The 23,251-nt window shown below is 36.9% G+C and overlaps 1 protein-coding gene and 1 long non-coding RNA gene across 2 annotated transcripts in view; both read left to right on the top strand.

Moving 5' to 3' along the window:
• Positions 1–23,251, top strand: part of LOC122361512 — a 118,744-nt gene that overhangs the window by 67,999 nt on the left and 27,494 nt on the right. The gene's annotated exons all lie outside the window — the stretch shown is intronic.
• Positions 1,207–3,098, top strand: sox11a (SRY-box transcription factor 11a). The gene has a single exon (XM_043262299.1). It carries the CDS (start codon positions 1,665–1,667, stop codon positions 2,727–2,729), a length of 1,065 nt encoding a protein of 354 aa, XP_043118234.1. The 5' UTR covers positions 1,207–1,664; the 3' UTR covers positions 2,730–3,098.

The following is a 23,251-nucleotide window of genomic DNA, read 5'->3' as shown; positions in this document are numbered from 1 at the left end:
CACCCTCACCTCATTCACAGCCCTTAACGAGCCATGCTAATGAGCGGCACATCATTAGGCAGCTTTGATTCACCTCTGTTTGCGAGCCTATCACGAGAACGATGACGTAACCAAAGCAGGAGAGCGGACGGAAACCATAGGTACCTGTTCATTCAACATCTCTTCTCTAACCCAACGGCAGTGGTGGATGTCTCGGCTTCGGTTTTTTTTTGTATGTTATCATGTTTTTTTTTTTTTTTTAATAAATGGATGACCTTGAGATTTTGAGGGGGATTGGAGAAATGTGAGAGAGTGGGGGGCAGGTCTGTGGTCACTCTGAGAGCAGATTGCTTCTGTAAGCTTGTCATACGTGCTCGAGCCTTACCTTTTTAGGCAAAACTAGTCACATGTCCTCCGCTCAGGGCAGTTTCTTCCATCATCAGAGGTGAGGGTGATGTAAGGTCTCTGAAGGGCTAGTGATTGCCCTCTAGGGGACGGAAAACAGGAAGCCTTGGCAGATGCATAGTTTCAAGTAACAGTACTGAGTGCTAACCACAGTGGGCAGAGAAAGGGATCTGCTGGCTCTGAGTGAAGCACACGGAGAACTCGCGTTTACTTTTGGAAAACTCAAAATTAATTTATTCCCAGGCAGAAATGAGCCGCTTTAGACGGCCATTTACGAAATGCATAGCTCTATTGCCTTTTTTTAACGTTGGCAAAAAAAAAATATTATGATAAATAAATGCAAATTGTGATTAATATTGCTGTAAAAAAACACTTGTATACAATAAATTGTGATGTTAAAAGATGCATGTTTTATATATATATTACATGCCCTTGCGTAATCGATGTTTGCTTTGATCAAACTTCAGGTGGGTTTTTTGGTGTGTGTTAGTTCGGATAATTGATATAATGTGGAATGTGGAACTGGCTTCTTATTTCTTTAATGCACCATAAACCTGTCATGCAAATGACAGTGGCATACAAAAAAAAAAATATTTTAACAGTTCAAAAATGATATAAATTGAGGAGGTTACAGAAATATCTGGGTATATGGTAATTTAAGATTTCAACACTGTTTTTTTTCCTTCAGCTAATTAAATGCACAAAACAGTTGTTACAATCTATCCTAGAACGGCTGTTTTATTTAAAAAGCTTTTCTTCCTATAAAACCATCCCAGAAGACAGAGCATTTCCCTTAATTGAAGAATCACCCGTGCACGAACACAGGAACAGTGTCCAAGCGCCACCTTCAGTATTTTATTAAGAGAGAGCGTGGAGCGACAGAAAACAGCTTCCGCACGCAAACGTTTTCACAAAGTGCGACTCGCGCCCGTCGTGCAGGATTCCGAAACGTTTGGTGCGAGTGGTTTGTTTGGTTTCGCTTTTTTTTTAACGTGTTGACACTCGCGTTCTTGTTCGGTTTATCCGGTGACGCGCGCGTCTCGCGCAGCGTGGGTCCAGACGGGAGCGCGTTAAGGGTTAAAACGCGCCGCATGGAGTCTGTAGGGCGGAGCGGAGAGGATGTGATTGGAGCGCTACCCATGATGTCATGTACATGAAAAAGCCAAGAAGTAGTTAAGAAGGCGGCTTGTAACTCTGGAAAGAGTGGGTGAACCTCTGAGGCGCAGAGAGCAGACGCACGCGGGTGATATTTTGGACTGACAACACACGGCGACGGCACCATGGTGCAGCAAACGGACAACAGCGAAACGGACAGCATGTCTAGAGAAGCCACCGACTCCGACGAAAGCGAATTCATGGTTTCGATAAACCCAGACTGGTGCAAGACAGCGACCGGACACATAAAGCGACCGATGAACGCGTTTATGGTGTGGTCTAAAATCGAGCGGAGAAAGATCATGGAACAGTCTCCAGACATGCACAACGCCGAGATCTCCAAACGCTTGGGGAAGCGCTGGAAAATGCTGAAGGACAGCGAAAAGATACCTTTCATCAGGGAAGCCGAAAGGCTCCGGTTGAAACACATGGCTGATTACCCCGACTACAAATACAGACCCAAGAAGAAACCAAAGCTGGACAGTTCCTCCAAACCCTCAGCCCCGTCTCCAGAGAAGTCCTGCAACAAAATGTCCAAGAGCTCCAAGAAATGTCCCAAACTGAAAGCGAACAAGGCGGGAAGCAAGTCGTCTCACGGCTACGGAGACGAGTACGCGTTTAAGAGCACGAAAGTTTCAAAGACTGTCATTAAAAGTGAATTCACGGACGAAGACGACGACGACGACTCCGAGGAGGACTCCTCTCGAGTCCGAGTGAAGGAGGAGGAAGAGGATCCGGTCCGAGCCTACAATGTAGCAAAAGTTCCCGCCAGCCCAACTTTGAGCTCGTCTACAGAGTCCGAGGGCGCCAGCATGTACGAGGAGGTCCGGAACAACAGACTCTTCTACAATTTCAAAAACATCACCAAGCAGAGCACAATGTATCCCGCATCCGTCTCACCAGCATCCTCTAGGTCGGTTTCCACTTCTTCCAGCTCGAGCGAAGACGCGGACGATTTGCTTTTTGACTTCAGTTTGAACTTCGCCTCCTCCGCGCAAAGCTCGGAACTGGGCAACCAAAACCCAGGGAATCTCTCCCTCTCTCTGGTGGATAAGGAGTTGGAGTCTTTTAGCGAGGGCAGCCTGGGCTCCCACTTTGAATTTCCAGACTATTGCACGCCTGAGCTCAGCGAAATGATAGCTGGGGACTGGCTCGAAGCGAACTTTTCTGACCTGGTTTTTACATACTAAATAAGACGAGTAATAACATACGGGAGAGGTATAATGCTCTGTTCTGTACGTATTTCTTTCCTCTGCCTTCTTCTGGTGGTCCACATATAGGGGCTTTGCGAAGGAGGCAAGTATGGCAAGCCGTTTTAACATTTATTTCTTCCAACGACGTAGTGTCTGTGCTTGTGTCTAGTATTTTTTTTTTCATTACAAGTAAGTATTCCAAAGGTGACTATACTATACTATTTAGTTTATAGTATTACAGTGCTACTACTCACTATTCCAGTAGCCTACTTGTTACACTAGTTTACTTGCCAGACTAGTCAGAGTAGGGTCTTAATATTGCAATTATTATTTTAATAATGCAAAAGTAACAACTTTTTAGTTAATAAAAAAACATATATATATATATATATATATATATATATATATATATATATATATATATATATATATATATATATATATATACCTAAAGAATACAGCAACAATTGGAATATGTCAAAAATATCAAAGGAATAAATATTAGTATGCAAGGAATAAGTATCAGTATTTAACAAAACTGTTGTGAAATTCCATATAATACTGTTGTATTATTTGCTAGTAATAGAGAGAAAAAACATAGTAGCAAAAAATAGATACTAGTTAGTTTGAAGGAATAAATGTTAAAATGGTTTGCCACAGGAGGGGAGAGGTTTGGGGAATTAGATGCTCATGAAGCTGGTACTGTAGCAAAAAAAGAAAAAAGTCTGCAGACCTTTTTTTTTCTGGCAGCATGACAGGGTTTTATGGATTTTTCTGTAGGTCTACAATTACTGTTCAACTAAAGCGGACCACAAAGGGAAAATCTGAGAACTTCTATGCATCTTATACCCTCTTTCTAACTGCAGGGAGCTGAAAATGTAAAGACTGTGGACTGACTCAAAGCAAATCTGTGAACTATTACTGTTCAGGACGTTTCTTTCAAACGTTGTTTAGTCATTTCTAAATGCCGGAACTTCTTTTTTTTTTCTCTCTCTTTTTTTTTCTTTTCTTTTTGAAACTGATTCTGTTTACCTACTGGTTTGAAACTTAAGCAGCCTAAACCTCCTTAGAGTTGCAGGTGTTAGAGGAAGCATTTTGATACATAACAGACCTCATCTTTTTAAAAGAAAGCAAACTATTTTCAGGCATATTTTTGTACAGTTAAAAAGGGAATGTTCTTACTGGGCACTCAGTGAGTTTCAGGCACTTCTTCCCTTTATCATTTGTTTTAAGCATGCAAGGGAGTCCTGGTTTAAGGATTAAGTTTAAATTAAAACTTGCATCAAAATGCCTTGTGATTTTAAGCTAGGTTTTGTACAGCTGTAGATCAAATTTGTTGAGTATTTGTAGAACATATGGCATTGGGGAGGGGGGAGATGCATACCTCAGTGCTGGTATTAGTTTCAAGATTGTATATGTACTGTAAAATAGTAAAGTTAGGAGTTTATGTATATCATACTCGTGATATGTGGATGGGTCCCAAATCGCAGGTGTGAGACTGGATTTTTTTTTCTTTCTAATGGCACATACTGTTTCCCCTTCATTTTTTTGTGCAATATATTTACTTGTAAATGCAGACCATCTACATTTTTTTTTTTTTTTTTTTTTTTTTTTTTTTTTTTTTTTTTTTTTTTTTTTTTTTTTTGCATTTTTGTAGCAAAATGATGGACAGGCAGACTTTTGCTCTGTCGACATCATTATTTGTCACGATGATGAAGTCATTGATGAATAAAGAAATCAGCTGGAACTGATCGTAACTGAATATGGTCACGCAGTGTTGCTTTTCTGTGGAGAAAAACCCCACCATTTCTCTTTTAAACTGACCCACAAAAAACAGGACAGTTCACGTCCTGCAACCAATTCGAAACTGACTCTTTTTTGAAAATGTGCCATAATGGGCAAATAATGAATGTCGGTGGTCTGGCTGAAGAAATACCAAGAAAGCAAAAAAAAAAAAAAAAAAAAAAGGTACATTCCATATTCTCGTTTCATATGATGAAACATTTTATTTTGAACTTAAGACTGCCGTCTTTTTTATTAAGAACAACAACGACAACCATGAACCTGTATTTTTGTTTCTTGCACTTAAACATATTTTGTTTATTTTTATGTGGGTCTTACATGAAGTCTGTTTTGATACAAGGTTTGGAATATGATGGACTCTTTGCCAGGGAAAAATGGTGAAGTACAAGGCAGTCTAGCCTCACATTCCAAATGTGAACCTCTCTTTGACTCATCTTTTAATAAACAAATACTTACCACCATAAAATCTCCTCTCAGTTTGTTAAACGAAACGGTGATGTCATTGTTTGTATTGTATATGAGTGGGCTATCCTTAAAAATAGGTCAAAAAGCTTTACATAATGTGTTTAAGCTTTGAAAAAAATACGTCTTTCCTGGCAGGAACCAGTGAAAACCTCCCAGTTTAAATCAAAACAATGCTTCCCTTCTCCCGTTCGAAGCAACGGCCCCTTTAAGAAATCAAATTTTGCGCTGTTTGAAAGCGGGGTCCCGTGATTGGTGGGATTTTGTGGTCTGTTGGAGTGAAGAGGAGAGACGCAGCATGAATGCTCCACAGCTGCCACTAATCACTGCCGGAGAGCCCACCTCCTCCCACGAAGCCCTCCGAATCACACTGCCCTCTTTTTTGTTTTTTTTTTGTACTAGTGACCAATCGAGCAGCTTAGAAAAATGGTTTATAAGCGAGAATACGCAGTCACTCTTAAATATCTGTCCTTAGACATTTCAAATCAATATGCATTTTAAAAGATGATTGCTGCAGCATTAATGTGCTTTTAGTTTCTGAAGCATGCAAATGCACTTAAAAATGCATTTACCAGCATGGAATCCACTAACATTTTAATATGCAGATTTTGGAAATATGGCTGCTTGTGTATTTCTGCCATAGAATAGTTAATCGTGTCCTTATATCTTACAATGCAAACTTCAGTCTGAATAGCAATATATAAACTCGGGATTATCAATGTTCTTATTTATATCTTGAAAATAGCATTATTATTACTTACATTTTTTACAATCCCACTTAGTTTTATTCATTATGGCTGTTCGTCTCACAGTTTTGACTTGTCCTTCCTCACAGCTGTGAGTGCATATCTTCCATTTTAGACTTTTCTTTTCTGAGCTGTGACTTAAAATCTAGCAATTCCCTCGGGATTGTGTTTATGCCACAATTCTGAGTTTCTATCTCATAGCAATGATCTAAATGAGCAAGAAGCAGCTTAGGCAACGAAGAGCCGTGGAGAGCGAAGATAAATGCATTACATCATCCCGATATAATCGTAAGTGTTTGACATGCATGGATGTACTGTATGTATTTAGTTTGGCCATTAAGTCAGTCAGGGCATCAGTAATAAAACATTTATCTGGCTATTACTTTACCTGACCTCTTGGTCAAAGTTACTAATGGATTCAGGGAGCGATTCCCCACAGAATGTGCACATTGATTTTGTGCTCCTCTGAAATATCTGGTCCGGCCTAATGCCACCGGAACGCAGTGAAATGAAATTAGTGACCCGTTAAAATTTCCCTCCATTTCCTCTTTAAATAAATGGAAATTTGAAATGCTTGGAAGACACTGAGTAGGATAACATCTATCAAGTCCAGCAGTTGGAAACCGGTGACAAAAGAAAGTAATTTCCAACGCTTTAAGCTCTTAAATCATTCATAAAATCTGGATGTCATGGCCAAATGCCACATGTGACATCTACATAAAGGCTCCTGGCAAGGAAGCTTGATGGTTAAAGAACGTTTTTTAGATTGGATGTGTTGCTCAAAATCTTAGCAAGTCTTCCTCCGAGATGATTTGAAGCTTTGGGCCGCACATCTATGTCATTCTGCTTCAGCTACCTCAGACAATAATAATAAATTGGACCATGACAACAAAGCTGTTTTTCTCTCTCCAGTGTAGTGTGGAGTCACCGCGTGAGCGCTGCGTTCTTAATATCCTCTGCTTTGTCAGATGTGCTTCTGTGCTTGGCAAGAGAATTGCTCACTGATGTTTATTGCTATCAGATATATCACTCCTCCTCGGAACTCAAAGTACAAGAAAAAAGATTCGCTATTGAACGGGTAATAGGAAATGCATTTCGGTGATTGTGGTGACATTCTTCTCGTGCAAAGGAAAGGATGACCTGTTATGTTCCTGTCACTTGCTGTCCATTCTTCGCATTGCGTGTCAGTCACCAGACTACTGAGCGTCACAAGATTTACCTCCTTTGTTGTGCAAAGTGTCAGAACGTAGTGCGGTAGACTACATAGGCCTACTTAGGTTTTATTTTTTATTTTACTTGCGTTATATTTTACAACTTGTAACTTTGGAAATTTGATTTCGTGTAATTTATATGATAATGTATAATTTAATACAGCAGTTTTACATTTGTTCATTGCATTGACACAGATACAGTAAATAGTACGGGTTACAGAAATGCAATACTAATTCAAATGCAATTAGAATAAATTCTCCCTATTTTCCTTTTCATTAAGTCTTTTATTTATATTTTGTATTTTAAAATCACCTTAAACAAGAGTAAATAAATAAATAAAAAACATACAAACCTTCGTTTTGTTCACAGAGGTAATGTTCAGTGCTCTTCATTTTATTGAAATCAAATTCCATTCTCTATGTTTGTGTGTGTGTGTGTGTGTGTGTGTTTATGTATGTATTCTAACCAAAGTAATACACGCACACGCACACTTTCAAAATATATACTATATGAGTTTTACTTTATATATACATTATAAATATACACAGTACACACACACACACACACACACACACACACATATATATATATATATATATATATATATATATATATATATATATATATATATATATATATATATATATATATATATACATTCATGTAATATGAAGTATATGTTAACTTATTGTTAATTAGCATATTAATTAAACGCATAGGTGCATTTCATGCTTTCAACTCGCTGACCATCGCTTGCACAAAGCAACATCTTTTATCTTTTTGTCCTTTAGCATTGAATAAATTCCGCGTGTTAATGGGTTTGCATGTGCTGGCTCTTCGACAGGCCTTTAGAAAGAGCCCTGACCCCTGCTGCTCTGCTGAGATTTGTGGCGTGTCCCTAGAGACCCTCGCTTTGGCCCAGCACCTCACCACATCAGGGAACATTTTCAAAATGTAAACATGAGCTAAGCTGGATTTGCACCGTCAGGCTCAGAGATAATACAGCATGCCTATGGTGGGTCAGTTGCTTCTTCCATTGACAGCATATACTCCCTAAGTTCAAAATAGCATTTAAATTGGTGCACTTTCGGGCCAAGGCTATTTTAAACCGTATTACACAATGGCGCAGTACTCTGTTTTAATCATACCACGTAATCATGGCCGTTTCATCATTAATCTAAAGTTATTCCAGTGCGTTGGAATATACTAAGCTGGATCTAGAGATTAATGCCATGTTTTAATCTAACTCAGAGTTATGTAGTAACACAAATTCGGCGGTTTACTTAACTTTTTAGAGCTAGAAAAGTCTACCTAGTTTATTTATGTTAAGTAAGTTATATTTTACCCAATCTGTCGCTATAGTGCGAGAGAAAAACTTCGAATGTATCCCAAATCCAAAGGTAATCTACCTTCTGTGATCATACTGAGAGCAATATTAGAGTTTTACTGCTCGCTGCTCCCTAGTATGTTTTTTCTATCTGCTCGGAAAAGTCTGTTTGGATGGCTGCCCAGATACATGGATTTAGGTATGTAATTTTCCCCATTTTTTTCTCTCTTCTCTTTTTTTTTTTTCTTTCCCCTCTCTTTGCAGAGACACAAGAGGAGCCCGTTCAGCACAGACCCCTCTATACGTTTGTGTGTGTGTGTGTGTGTGTGTGTTTTATTTTTTTATATAATTCAAAGTGCTTTCATTGTCTTTGGCTCTTTTTAAATGCAGAAATCTTTAAGAAAATTGCTCCCTGTAAGTGGTACAGAACTTGCCCCTCAGGAATGAATATGAACAAGTTCCCTATTCTCTCATACAAGTGATAACGGTTGAAAACTTTCCGGGTGCCCCCCTCCGCCCACAGCCTCCCTGTCAGGCCCAACACAAGCAGTAAAGAACAATAGCTTAAGGGTATACAATTTTGACCAAGCCAGCAGCAACTGCTTGTCCATTCATATGCATCTGTAATTTAATACTGTTCTGAGGCCTCGACTGGCCCCTCCCATTCTTGCTCGCTATAGAAGCTTTTTCCAATGCACTCTGCCCAATGACCATTGTAATCCCCAATGTCCCCTGCTTTCTCTTTCAATTCAGATGTTACCCGGGTTACCCCATTAGGGCTACTCTTCATAGTTTGCATCAGCATGGGGTCTAATTTGAAAGTCCCTACTGCTTGAGTAAATAATTAGCACATCAAACCCCCCTTAGGCTCCTCACAGGAAGCTTAGGTCACTCGAAGAGGTTTATTTTGATGAATGCTGTGCTATTGGGTTCAGAGATGGTGAATTTTTACTTCCAACTGACATTCTATCAGGTGCTAATATTGAGTATACCTTAAAAATAAAGAGAAAACGGGCATGAAATGTGCATTTATTCACGCCCAAGGCTTAACAGCTGGAGTTTTTGCATCTGTAAGTTGGGTAAAAGAGTCGTGAAGTGCCAAAGAGATTGGCAGTTGCATGCCAGAATAGGAAAAACAAGTGATGAAATGAGTTAGCAATTACACAGCCTACTGACAGACCCCTGAAATTCGTAGTGCTCTAGTTTTTCGTAAGCTGTTTTGCCCTTTAATTGGAACTAGCAGGTGTTTTTAGTGGTGTTAAACTGTGAAATATGAACCGAAAATCAGTTCACTGGTCTTCAAAGAGTTATATTGAATGTCTGCAATCATTCCTTGCCGTTTTGTCCATCTTGCTGTGAATTTTGAAAGAAGTCTAGGTTGAATAGACAGAGCTCCAACTAATGGGTGTTTAAGGGAAAGTGTATCAAACAAGTGTGTGAGAGAAGAATGGTGTTCAAATAGTACAGAACATAATACCCGGATTTGATTCTGATTCACAAGCTCTCGGTGTCATCAGATTTTACTTGATTCTGTTGGGCATTTTTAGTCACAGTTTTGCAAACAGCTTTCTTAAAAACAGGTTGTTTTTAGTGAATCTAAAAATGTTCAGCACCAGTTTAGTCTCATTCGCAAACAAGTATGTGATCATTTTTATTAAATCAAAAACATTACTACTTTCATTTTAGGTCGCTTTATATTCTTACATTAAAAATAAGCACTATGTACTTTGTAGTGAAAAAAACGGTAGCTTTTTTTTTTTTACAGTCCTGTTACTCATGTACGTATATGTACTTATTATATTAATAGCAATTACTAGTTTATAACTAGGTATTAACCCTGAATTTTCCCCAAACCTAACCATACCCTGTGTAGTTACCTTATATTACCAATACTTTCTTAGGTATGTTTACTAAATGCACTGTAAGCATGTGTAAGTTCACATACTGTAAAATAAAGTGGAACCAAAAAAAAAAACAGTTAGGTTGTTTTTTCACTTTGGCGGTAAATCAAAAAATGTATATTTTTAGTCACTGGTCTACATAATCTAATTGGTTGGGATTTGCACTGTTTTATATAATGCAAATCACTTTGCGATGCTAGCTACAAAGCAGTTTTCACTTTTGTTAGCATGTTGTTTTCTGAGAGACCAATAATTAAACATTATCGACTGCAGACGCCTCGCACGCCCCACTCGCTTCAGTCCCAACAAAGCATAACATTTTAAAGCCAATTTTGAGAACTTGTCACTCTTAATAATTAATCGCTGCACAATAAACAATTCATATGCAGCCCAGCCAGATCTATATCCATTATGGATATACGTAATAGTCATTAAATATACATTTCGCTTTCAGCTTCAGTTTCTCGACAAAACAAACAGGAGAATTACGGGAGTGCGGGGTCGTAGGTTCTAGCGCGTCTCTGAATTGGACAAGCGAGGTGATTTCATTGGTTCCCCAGAGTTTCGAAAGCAGAACAAGCTTCATAGACCATACGAAAATAACACGACGTCTGGCCGCTCTGACAGCAGACAGGTTGCCGCAGAGGGAACAAACAACACACAGGCAGAAATGCAGAGTGCAGCTGTCTGTCATTTGTGGTGACTGCTTGTTAAAGAGACCTTGAAGACATTAGGGGGACATGTTTTTCCCTTCTTCGGTTGCACTTCCAACACGCACTGTAACCCTGTAGGCCTTGTCTATTTCGAGGAGGTACTGATGATAACTCTGCCGGATAGATAGCGAGACGGTAGACAGTGAAACCTCGCTAGATGGGCCCGTCACAACTGGAATGTCCAAATGGAGATGTGCTTTTGTAAATTACACACTTGGTGTCAGTCACATACACAACTAGGTCATAAAAAATGTAACTGCATGACTGCTGGCGGCAGTGTTTTCTGTGTTCCTGAAGCGTGCCAGTCTGTGCACTGTGTGCCATGTCATTGTTTGTTTACAGGCTTCACCTCCCTCACCCCGCTAGCCGTCTGCTTAGCGCAGCAGCTATTTACGGCGTGCTGCGAGACGGGGGCCGCAACTGTGATCAAAAGGAGCCGCTCATTGATTTTCAAACACGCATTATGCTGCTAACGTATATTATCAACGCAAAGTGCTTGCTTGACTGTCTTTAATGCTCTGCGTGCTTTCGAAGTGGGCAAGGTATGGGTTAGCACAAAGAAAGATGGAGGATTCACGCTATGCAGTGGTTATTGAAATCAATAACTTATTGAAAAAAATAACTTTTTTCATTTAAACTCGATTATTTACACCGTGTCAAGACAGTTATCATGGACACACAATGGGCGAACGTTACAAGTCAATCTGTGTTTTATCCTCGAAAGTGTATGATATTATACCAGCTTCTGTAATTTAACAGTAAGAAATGTTTTAAAGTATTAAAAAAGGTCCCACTTTATATTTGGCGGTCATAACTACTATGTAATTACATCAAAACAATAAGATTAATGTACTTGTTGTTTTCAAATTGTAAAACACTTTTGTGGGATACGGGTTTCTATTTTTTGCTGCTTCTATTCCTTATAAATAACATGTCTGTTTTACTTTAGAAGTAACAATGTATGCAAGCTGTTTTTGATTTGTATTTGATTTATGTATATATATATATATATATATATATATATATATATATATATATATATATATATATATATATATAAATCAAATACATAATATATATGTAAAACTATATGCATATATTATATCATATATATATATAACATATATACAAATATATATATATATATATATATATATATATATATATATATATATATATATATATATATATATATGAATTGAATTACAAAATGCTAACTGCGTTCATGCAAATATCTTAACTGTATACTTTTGATGGATTGCTTACTAATACGATTTCCATGTTAAAAATATAATAACACTTACATGTCTGTTGCATTACAGAAATGATACAAAAAAGAGGGAGCTTAAGTGAGAAAGGTTTTGTAGTCAAAGCGTGAGGAGGAACAATGAAGATGTATAATGGGAAGTTCTTACATTGGAGAGTTGTAAAATATAGTTCTCAACATATCTTAATTAGACAGGCTAATGCGTTAATTAAGTGTAGAGGTCGTTAGGTGCAGTCTGTGGTCTGCGGTGCAGTAAAATCATTTCTTACTTTCTCTCCCTAATAATCCTATTACAATGGCGCTTAGTACAGAAACTATACTTCCCTCATTCTTTAAGCTCAGGCCTCAACCATGTAATTGCTCGGCATTTAAAGCAATCTGGTCAGTGGCGACAGAAACCTGCTGTGCCCTGCAGAAGTTAATGACACTGAAAGGCAATACCAGACTGCGGGCACATGCTTCCTTGGGCTTAAACGTCCAGTTTGCCAGTCCCAACCCCGGCGGCTAGCTTTCCTTCTTTTCTGAGCCGATGTTTTTGAGAAGTGGGGTGGTAATGGAAGAATTGCGGTTTATGTGAACTGAGTCTTATTTAGTTTGAAAGCAGCTGGATTACACCTTCTCTGCGGTTTTCACACAGAATAATGCTTCAATTTGCAGTAGCTCAATATAGATAGAGATTTCCTGAGCATTTAGAAGACGGTCGTGTTAGTCTATAGCGCTACGGCTCTCATTCATCAGTGGTGAACCAGAGCCGATGGAGCTGAGTGACAGGTCGCCTTGAGCTGTGGTTTCAGACCGAAAATTCATCAGCCTTAATGTCGGAAACTCGTCTGGATTACTTTTATGTAATGACGGAAGAAAAAAAGGCACGTCCAATTTGGGACTGGGCGATTTGAACTGAATAGCATGCGTATCGTATAACCTGTGGTCAGTAATAAATAAATAATTCGGCCCAGAGATAATGCTAAATTTCATGCTAAATTTATCTTTATGGCAAACTAAAATCAATCGTTTTAAGGATTGAAGTGATTATATTTGTCATGAGTCAACATGTCATTTAATAAAAATGAGTGACAATTTCTGTGAAGCCTCTCTTTAAAATACATATAAAAATATTAAATGAACATCATTCGTCCACTTAAGTTACAATGGATTATATTTCTCATAGTTATAATCCATTATAAGTCTCGTATCTTGCCATTTTACTTATGTGAATAACAACACAATTTTTAAAAACAGCCATAAGATCAGATCAGATCGCTCTTAAAAGTTATAATCACAAATACGCAAATATTACAACGTATTATAATTGTTTTTATGATCATGTTTTTTTTTATTTATTTATTTATAATACATTACTCATTCATTATAATGCCTTAAGAATACCCTTATAATGTACTAGAAATGCGGATTTCATAGAAAATGTTAACAAAAAAGTTTACAACAGGCAATTTCTAAAATCCAATTGGCTTTGCGTATTGCTTTAGCTTTACGATTTAACAACTATTTTCTCAATAAAGGTAGACTAAGCATGCTACCGAACACAACCTTGAGGTTTAGGGTCGTAACACATGACAAACCCATATCTTCTATCTTTATGGACTGATGGTATTGTCTTTGTAAGCATGTTTTGTCAGAAGGCGCATGTGCTCATAAAGGCTGGATATTGTGTCTTTGTGGGTCGTCGATTGATGCTGTCGTTTACACACCGAACATTGATCGTGACCTCTTCCTGCTCTTGGTTTCTTTATTGTTTGTGGTAGTATAATAAGAATGGATTACTTGACTAACCCTAATGCTGAATTAGTTACACAGTAAACCGCATTACGGGGTCTAGCGGTGGATGGTTAGCGATAAAACAATAAATATTGCAGTGTTCATAAAATAGCTTTCGGGTGAGTACAGCAGATAAGCCTAATATCATAGTGAAGAATCAGAGTCCTGTAAGCTAAATCTTTCATGGAACTGAGGCACTGACAGAAAATACACTACTGTCATGGTTTTTTGATTAAAGAATTCATAAAAATTTTTTTTTTTTTTTTTGTATAAATAAATAATGAATAATTTTTCACTAATAGTAATTTTTCTATTTTAATTTATTTAAATTATTATAATATATATATTTTTCTATTTATTTAAATTGAATTTCTGTCATGGTGAAGCTGAATTTTATACATTGTTCCATTGATCCTTCAGAAATCATTCTAAAATGCTGATTTGGAGCACAAAAAGATTTCTTATTAATATTAAAAACAGTTTTAGCCATAATACATTTTATACTGGATTCTTTGGTGAACAAAAAGTAAATACGTATAGAAGTATAAATATAGTAGCTTTGTCACTTTGAGCAATTTAATGCATCTTTGCACAATAAAAGTATTTGTTTTTTTTCTAAAGCAAGAAATTATTCATTATTAATAATACATATTACTAACCCTAAATGTTTGAATGGTAGTGTATATCTGATGAACAATATCACTCTTGTTTCTGAAAATCTAAAAACAGTGTTCTCATTGTCATACGTCTTTCTTTATAGATATGAAGCAATTTAGATAGTCACATGAAATCTTTACATGAGGAGGAGGAGAACACAGGGGCTCATCTGCAGGGTAACTGGAGGGCAATCGGATGACTGTAGAGAGGCTTTGCATGAAAATGGACGAGGTCTAGAATGCTAATCGCATGAGAATGTAGCGGCTGACACAGTGTCTCTGCAGTGGCCTATCAAACAGAGCTCACATTACATGAAGAATCCCATTCAGGTGGTCATTAGACAATCAAATGGGAATAATCAGACTGGATCTCAATTACCGCTGAAGTAATTTTCATTGCAGGGCACTGGCCAAGGAGCGAAAGGGGAGAGAGAAAAAATAAGACACATGACAGTGAAGTGTGAGCTCCCCTGCTGGAAGACAGCTTAAACCAACCTAAGCTCTTAGATGTTAGAGGATCAGCCTAGTCAGGTTGATTTGGTTTGCTAGTTTTTGAAGGTTTCGGGGCTCTTGAGAAACCAGCCTGAGAGAGTGGCCTCCAAAACTAAACATCCTCACATCCCATCCCTGGAGGACCACTGTCCTCTTCATACGTCCAACCCTAATCAGACTCACCTGAATGACTGCAAGAAAATACAGGAAAGTGAGTTTAATAAACACCAATTGAAGCATTTCTCACTTTTATGTTTAAGAAAAAGAAAGGGGGAAAAATTAACTAAATTAATAATTTAATATTTATACTAATTAATTAATATAATATATATATATATATATATATATATATATATATATATATATATATATATATATATATATATATATATATATATATATATATATATATATATATATATATATATATTTTTACATAAATACTGGAACTTGAAAACTTTAATAAAAAAAGAAAAAAGACAATTTAAAACTAATTCAAATAATTGATAGAATTAATTTTTAAAAGCATCACACATACACACGCACACAAAAAACAGTAGCAGTTTTCACTCGAAAACTGAATACTGCTGAATACACTGCTGAAATACAGTTTAGCCAGGCTAAAAAACTAGCTGAAAACCAACTGTAAGACCAGCTAACTAGGTTTAACTAGGTTGGGAAACTGGATAGACCTGCTAACACTAGCAAATAAGCTTAGGTTGTTTTAAGCTTTTTCTTCCAACAGGGTTTGTGAAGCATACAAACTAATGTTGCCTGTGGGGAGGATGAATTTATGAATAAGCAGAAATGAAAAATGTATGGAAAATTTGTCAGCTATCTAAATATTCCTCTCCTAACCCCCATTGTTACGTTCGCTTTTTCAGTGCAGGCGAGCGCAGGTGCTGTATATGTCATTTTCATATAGCGTGCCATTTACTAACACATTTTCCCAAATGGATAACTATGACTAAAAGACGGCATTGTTTCCTGGCCAATCTAAGCAGCTCCTCTAAACAAATCCTAACCAGTAGGAACAACTCTGCCCTGTTTTCACAGCAAACCATTTCCTCTGGCTCCAACCTGCAGTGGACACCTTTCAGCCTTTCCATCCTGCAGTGCAGCTCTTGATTTATGACAGGCACAGGAGACTGACCACTAAAGCCATGTAAATTTCCTGGTTCTGAAGCAAGGCACAGGCTAGGGGCAGACCACCCACCCTCTCCTACCGTCGTATTCTGCTTCACAAATCAGAAGGGGCTTTCATATAGTGAGGGTCAGGGCCTGTTTTATCACCTTCAGGAAGACATCCTTTAGAAGTCCCCTTCAGCATACACTTCAATCTGTTAGCGTCCCTCCCAACAAACAAGTAATGTTGTAAACCAGTCTCTTGCTATCTCTACAGGATGCTTCACTAAAGATTCGCAAAGATTCTGTACATACCATATCTATTTATTTGTCTGACTAGTTTCATGGTCTTTTAAATCTAAATATATAGATTATATAATATAATATATGAGACAGTGTTTGTGTGTGTGTGTCTATATATATATATATATATATATATATATATATATATATATATATATATATATATATATATAAAATAGTAAAAATTACTTTAAGCTTTCAATAAAAATATATTATGTTTTATTTTTCAAAAGTAAACGTAATGTGTTTTGGGATATATTCAGTTAAAATGTCATTGCACATCGCTCAATTTGCAAACTTATTATATAAATGAAAATATAAAAAGAAAATAATAAAATAAATAATACAATAAAAATTTAGAACAGATTAAATATAAGAAAGATTAAAATATAAAAGAATATAAGTATAACAAAAAAGTAAAATATAATAAAATATTAGTTAAATATTAAATACATACAAACAATAAAATAATACAATAAAATGCATTTAAAATATATATTACACAGGCCGACAGTCTGTTGGATAAAAAAATCAGTATATCAACATACATCAATATATACTTATTTAGCTTATTTACTCATTGACTCATTGAAAGCTAAAGTAGTTAATAATTGTGATTGAGGGCTTTGTGCTTGTCTTGCAATTTTTTTCAGTGCATATATATATATAAATAATGGGTTTTCGTGTCTTTGTGGAGTTTCCATAACATCTCTTGGTTAGCATATATGGCAGCTGGGTGTCTGCTGACTTGAGGAAATATGGGTTGATGACTTTGATCTTGTTCCTGCTGTTCCACTGTCTCTTTAATATCTGACTTTCTGGAAGTAAGTACACAGCTTGTATACAGCTTGACATTATCCATATATGCATGCCATATGGCAGCTTCAGTCTTGCAACCACAGTATATTGTATTTGTATGTGTTATATAGATTCAACGCCTTGGAGGATGTCTTTAAGCTGTCTTCTAGTGTTGTCCTCCAGAGGACTACAGAGTTCCTGGTGAAGGTCATTAACATCTTGTTGACCTTGTCTGGAGCCAGATATTCAAGGATCCATGTGTGTGGCACTGAATCATATCTCTACTTGTAGTCAGTACAGAAGGTGCCCAAGGTGGTTTACTTGGTTTTGGAGTCTGGGGTCATTACTCTGGATGCCAGGAGCAGGTCTTTCGAGGCTTTGGTGTCTTTTCAGGTCATGCCTCGATGTGCAAAAAACAAGAGTTACCTGCCTTACTTACTTTTTTGCAATATAAAGAACCTTTTGTTGAATGGAAATGTCACATGTTAAAGCATGCCTTCATGCAACCATCAATGCAATAATGAACTGTTATTTATAAGTGTTCCTACTTTGCTTGTTAGAAGATGTGCAGGAACCTTAAAACCTTGGTCAAATTTGTTGCTATATGACCTCGACAAGAGTCTCTATCAGAAAGACTGCGAGCATAAAAGATAAACTTCAATGCTTATATGTTCCACGAGTCAAGCATTGATTTAATAGTCGTGAATCAATGACGTAGCGTTAGGGACTTCCTGGTAGAAGCTCTAGTCTTTAGTTGTTAAATTTGCTAACAATTTATAGGTTGCTGTTTTCATTCAAATCAAGTGTAAATACACAAAATGTTCAGTGGATATTCTCCAAAATGATGCTAAGTTGATGCCGGAGAGACACAGAGGAGATGAATTGTTGAATAAATGTTGTTATTTTTGTTTTCTTTCATATAAAAAGTATTCTCGTAGCTTCATAAAATACAGATTGAACCACTGATGGCAGATGAACTATCCTGCTGATGTCTTTCATATTTTTCTGGACCTTGACGGTGTTATAAACCTTGCAGTCAGTGGTACAGTCACAAGTCACGAAATACCCTAAATTGTGTTTCTAGATCAGACATAGATTTTAAGGGTTTGGAACAACATGGGGGTAAGTGATTCATGATAGAAAGCTGGGTGCATGTTTGGGTGGAGTAACCCCTTTAACTAAACATATAGTTTCCTTGCCAGTGATCTTAAAGGCTCAGTGTTTTTACTTGAAGTACCTACAGTAGTGCTGTCAAACGATTAATCGCAATTAATCAAACCCAAAAACAAAACATTGCGTTAAATTTGTTGCACATGTGTGTGTTTAGATATACATAAAAAAATATACACAGTACACACACTTATATTACAGTATGTATGTATTTAACTGTTATTTTGGATGCGATTAATTGCGGTTAATTGTTTGACAGCACACATTTTTTTTATTGTACAAACAATGTACGGTATCTTTTGTAGACTCCTAGATCACAATGTTCGTCTTTTGGTTTAATTATGCGTCAGATCTGCGATATAAAAAGTTGAGTGCACTTTAAGAGATTCTCAACTCTTTCAAGAACTGTCAGGAAATCTCCCAGAAGTCAAAGATTCTCACGTCTGGTTAATAAGTCTGTTCTTTGTGGTGCTGCTTATCCAGCCTCAGTTGGTGTCCTGGGCTTTTTGGCACCTTATTCAGCCTCCAATCCCCACACAAGCGTCCCACTCCAGTCTCTCTCTCTCTCTTCATACTGCAGTCACACACACCCTCCGGGCCAGATAAGCCAAGCTTCTGCTGCTTCCCACACACTCCCCTGTCGATACTCCAAAGCTGTTCAAAGGCTCAACAAAAGACAGGCTGGGGAGGCGCAGACCCATAGTCAAGGCCTCAGGACTTGAGACAGCGGAGAGAGATTCATCTTCACATTTTGTTAAGGATTTGTTTCTGGTTTTGAATCTCTGTTGCTGTTGGCTTGAAATAATGGCTGTTGGTTGGGTAATTACTCACGCAATGGAATGATAACAAGTGAAATCAGGGAGGTAATGTCCTTGTCCTGGGCTTAAAGACTAGGAAGGAATCATAACATTCACTATGGCAAAGAGCTAACCTTTTTGATTAGCTGGCTGTGGTGGTACCATGATGGAGTCAGAGTTGACTGACTTACATTAAAGCGAATGTTTCTGTGAGGGTCAGGGCCTGCTGGCAACTTGTCCTTGTTTAACATAGTCCGGCAATACAGCAGAAAAACCTTGAGCACTAAAATATTTTTATTCTATAATGTCATCATCCAAAGGGTTGCAGTACACAAACAGAGCCAACATGGATCTAGCCCACAGGCTGCTTTGGTCTTTATCGATCTGTCTGGTTTTCTTCATCTCTTGCATCACAGTGGCTGTATTTATGATGGACAGCGGTATTTTATTCTGGGACCATATAGCCTGTAATCCCACTGTGGGATGTATGAAATACCTTATCATTTTAGTTAACGCCAGTCAATAAGCTATAACCGAACTTTAACAGAAATTCCAAGAAATTAATACTTTAAGTCCAAATTATTTTATTTCATTTTAAATTTGCAATTTTACAAAATGATTGCAATGGGAAATATATATAAAGTAGATTAAAATTGCAATGTTTCAGAAAATTGCTATTTTTACAGCATTGTTGATCAAATAAATGCATCCAAGTATATAGAATTGTTTTTTTTTTACTAAAACATTGTTAGCGCATTTATTAAGTCAGCGGGTTGTTTAATAAATTTACTTATATTAAGGTGCAACTATATTTGCTTTCATCATCATTATTATTCATGAAATGTAGTCAGTCAGTAATTTAGTTGACCAAATTAACACAGCCGAAGAGCTTCTTGTTCTGTATATTTGTGGCCTTGTGACTGAACTGAAATAAAATGTTGCTTCCTAAAATAGTCAATTTGTGGGACCTTAGAAGTCGCCTCCTATTGTGGATCATTACATGATGAGACACACTATAATTGTTTCCGCTTTTCCCTCGATCTCTGATTTTTCTCTCTCTCTTGTTGTTCCAGCAGTCTGGTCCCTCAGAAGAGCTGTAGTCTCCTCTCTGATCATTATGATACAATTATTGCTGCAGACAGTAGTGCTAGACATAATCATTTTGTTGTGCCATTTTGCCTTTTTCACAGTGTTATTTTCCCTTACATTCAACAGCGAACTGCAGTTAGTGTCAGATTGATGGAAGCTTTAAAAAAAAGCTACATACAGACTGTGGCTGAGGTTATAGTTTGAGATTCTGCTTTAAATCGTATTGGATATTTGCTATTACGGAATTCAATTACACATAAAATAAAGGTGCCTTACAATGTCATAAAAGAACCTTTTGTGCCCAAATGGTTCCATAAAGAACCTTTAACATCTGAAGAACCTTTCTGTTTCACAAAAGCTTCTTTGTGGCGAAAGAAGGTCCTCCATGAGTGATAAAATAAACCAAGGTGAATAAGTGTGCAAAGTGAACACAATTTAATATACTGCCAAGCACAGTAAAAATTACATGTAAAGATGTAAACAAAAATAATAATAATATAAATAAAAAAATATTAATAAAGTATGTTTTACGCACTCTGAAACCTCATGAAATGTATAAAAAGTGATAAAATAAAACTAGCGTACCAGAAACTAAATAAAAAAAAATTAGTACTGTGAACTTATTCCATTTACTGAAAAATTACAATTCAGGCCTGATTTAAATGTTCCAAACCTGTGAATTTCATTCAGCTGCTAAACACCAAAGAAAATATTGTTAGAAACCAAACAATTGACGGCATTGACTTCCAAATGGAAATCAATGGCTACAATCAACTCCTTAGTTTCAATCATTCTTCAAAATATATTTTTGCAACAAGTGGAGGGTGAGAAAATTTAGATCCTTATTTTCGGGTGAGCTATCCCTTTAAAGCATGTTGGTGGCCTCATACGGTTTGACTTTAAAACAGTATTTCAGTCTCTCAACTTCAAAATTTGACATCGACTTCTATATTCATAATTATTAATGAAACCGACGACCAATCCTCTACCGTTGAGTAAAAAAGTAAATCCTACACACTTTTTCCGGTACATAAAGTAATTCCCGCGTCCATGCATTATCTGCGATATAAACATGCAGCATGATATTTTATAGCTGTCTCTCTGGTGTCATAGAGCTTGTGTTTGAGTACGGCAGCCTGTGGGCCTTAATGCACCCCCACTGCATGTCATCACTCTCACCATTGCCCCGAGTGCTTCATGACAATATCAGCCAGACAGTGCATTCAATCTCCCAGACCAACACTAATAACATGCTTAGTGGGCATATGGCCAAATCACACACACACAAAAAAAGATAATGCGGGATTGCTTGTACCCACCATTTTCCCCTCCATTTGTGTTTTTATAGGACACCTTTATAAGAGAGAAGACTGTGCTGGGCTGTAGTTTTATTAAGCGGCAATGTGCAGGAGATGGAGAGGTGGGTGTGGCCTCCAGCCTCATGAATGAAATTGCAAACCTAAGGTTCCCGATTCAACCTGTTATTACTTCTGACACAAGTCATTTACAATAGCCCAGAAGGTGGCAATAGAAAATGTGATATTGATTGTGTACCCTGCAGGCTTTTAGCACCCTTCACTCTTCAGATGCACATGTGTCTTATAAAAACATGCGCGCACACACTCTCATATTTGTTTTATTTTCTCTTTGTGATATTGCTTTTTTCGCTTCTATTTGTTCAAGGACATCAGATGGCCTGGGCGAATCAGCCTTTTAATTTATCTTTTTTAGATTTGCTATTGAGGGTTGTTGATGAATGGCATTGTATAAATACCGAGGGTGGATTCGCTATGAATTAATTGCGGATGGTGCTGCTTCACCGCTCGGTTTAGTAAAGAAATTGTATAAACAAACCGAACCTGCGCTGAACATGCTCTAGAACTTACTTCCTGAAATAATGTGGCAGTTATCATGCTCCTGTTTGTGTTAGACACGCCGGGCGAGACTTGTGGGAAAGCTGCATCTCTGTCGTAAACACTAAGTGTGTGATTTCTCCGGAAACCGTCTAGTTTGTTTTCACGGATAAAGGTTCAGCCCTTAAAGGCTGGAGAGGAAGCTCATTTCCACTGCTTAGGTGAGGAGAACAAATGAAATAGCGAGAAGCATTGTGTCTGCACAAACTTCACGCCAGCGTCTGAACGCAGTACCACAGCACTGACAGACCAAGAGCAAGCACATAAAATGAACACCCTTTAAAGAGGATGATGACAATCTGTGATGGCATGCCCAGCCCAAAAAAATAAATATTATATAAATATATATAAATAAATTATATTTTTAATTAATTTACTTTACTTTAAACTTTGACATGGAAAATTGACACTTAAAAATGTACTTTTTCCTAACAAAAATTGACAAAAAATATTATATATATATATATATATATATATATATATATATATATATATATATATATATATATATTGCACAATAATGCATGTCTTTTCTTGTTCGGGGAGAAAAAATTGTGAAACAAAAAAAAAATTATAATTGTAACTTTCCATATCATAAATGGACATTTTAACTCATATAACTTTTATTTTGTTACATTTTTAACATTATCTGTTCTGCAAGCTCCTTGAAAACTACAAAATGTGGCTGACTTTAACAAATCTATGGAATTGAGCATGCATATTATAAATTATTTAATTGATGATGCTGGTCAATTTACTATATTTCTAAATGGTTAGTTCACCCTAAATGGTTAGTTCAAAATTAGTGTGTTTTACTCGCCCTCAAAGCATGTATGAAAAAAGTATTTAAAGTAACTTTAAATATTAATTTTTATAACTTGTCTGAAAGAAGAAGATACACCTATGATGCTTTGAGGGTGAGTAAGACATGGGCTGATTTTCATTTTTGGGTGAACTAGCACTTCAAAT

This window comes from Puntigrus tetrazona, chromosome 17 (genome assembly GCF_018831695.1).
Source record: "Puntigrus tetrazona isolate hp1 chromosome 17, ASM1883169v1, whole genome shotgun sequence".
In the NCBI taxonomy this organism is placed as follows: Eukaryota; Metazoa; Chordata; class Actinopteri; order Cypriniformes; family Cyprinidae; genus Puntigrus; species Puntigrus tetrazona.
This window is presented reverse-complemented; position numbering and strand designations above follow the sequence as displayed.

What these genes read in the sequence shown, in the direction of transcription:
- sox11a (XM_043262299.1), top strand. Translation starts at nt 1,665, where the DNA reads ATGGTGCAGCAAACGGACAACAGCGAAACGGACAGCATGTCTAGAGAA.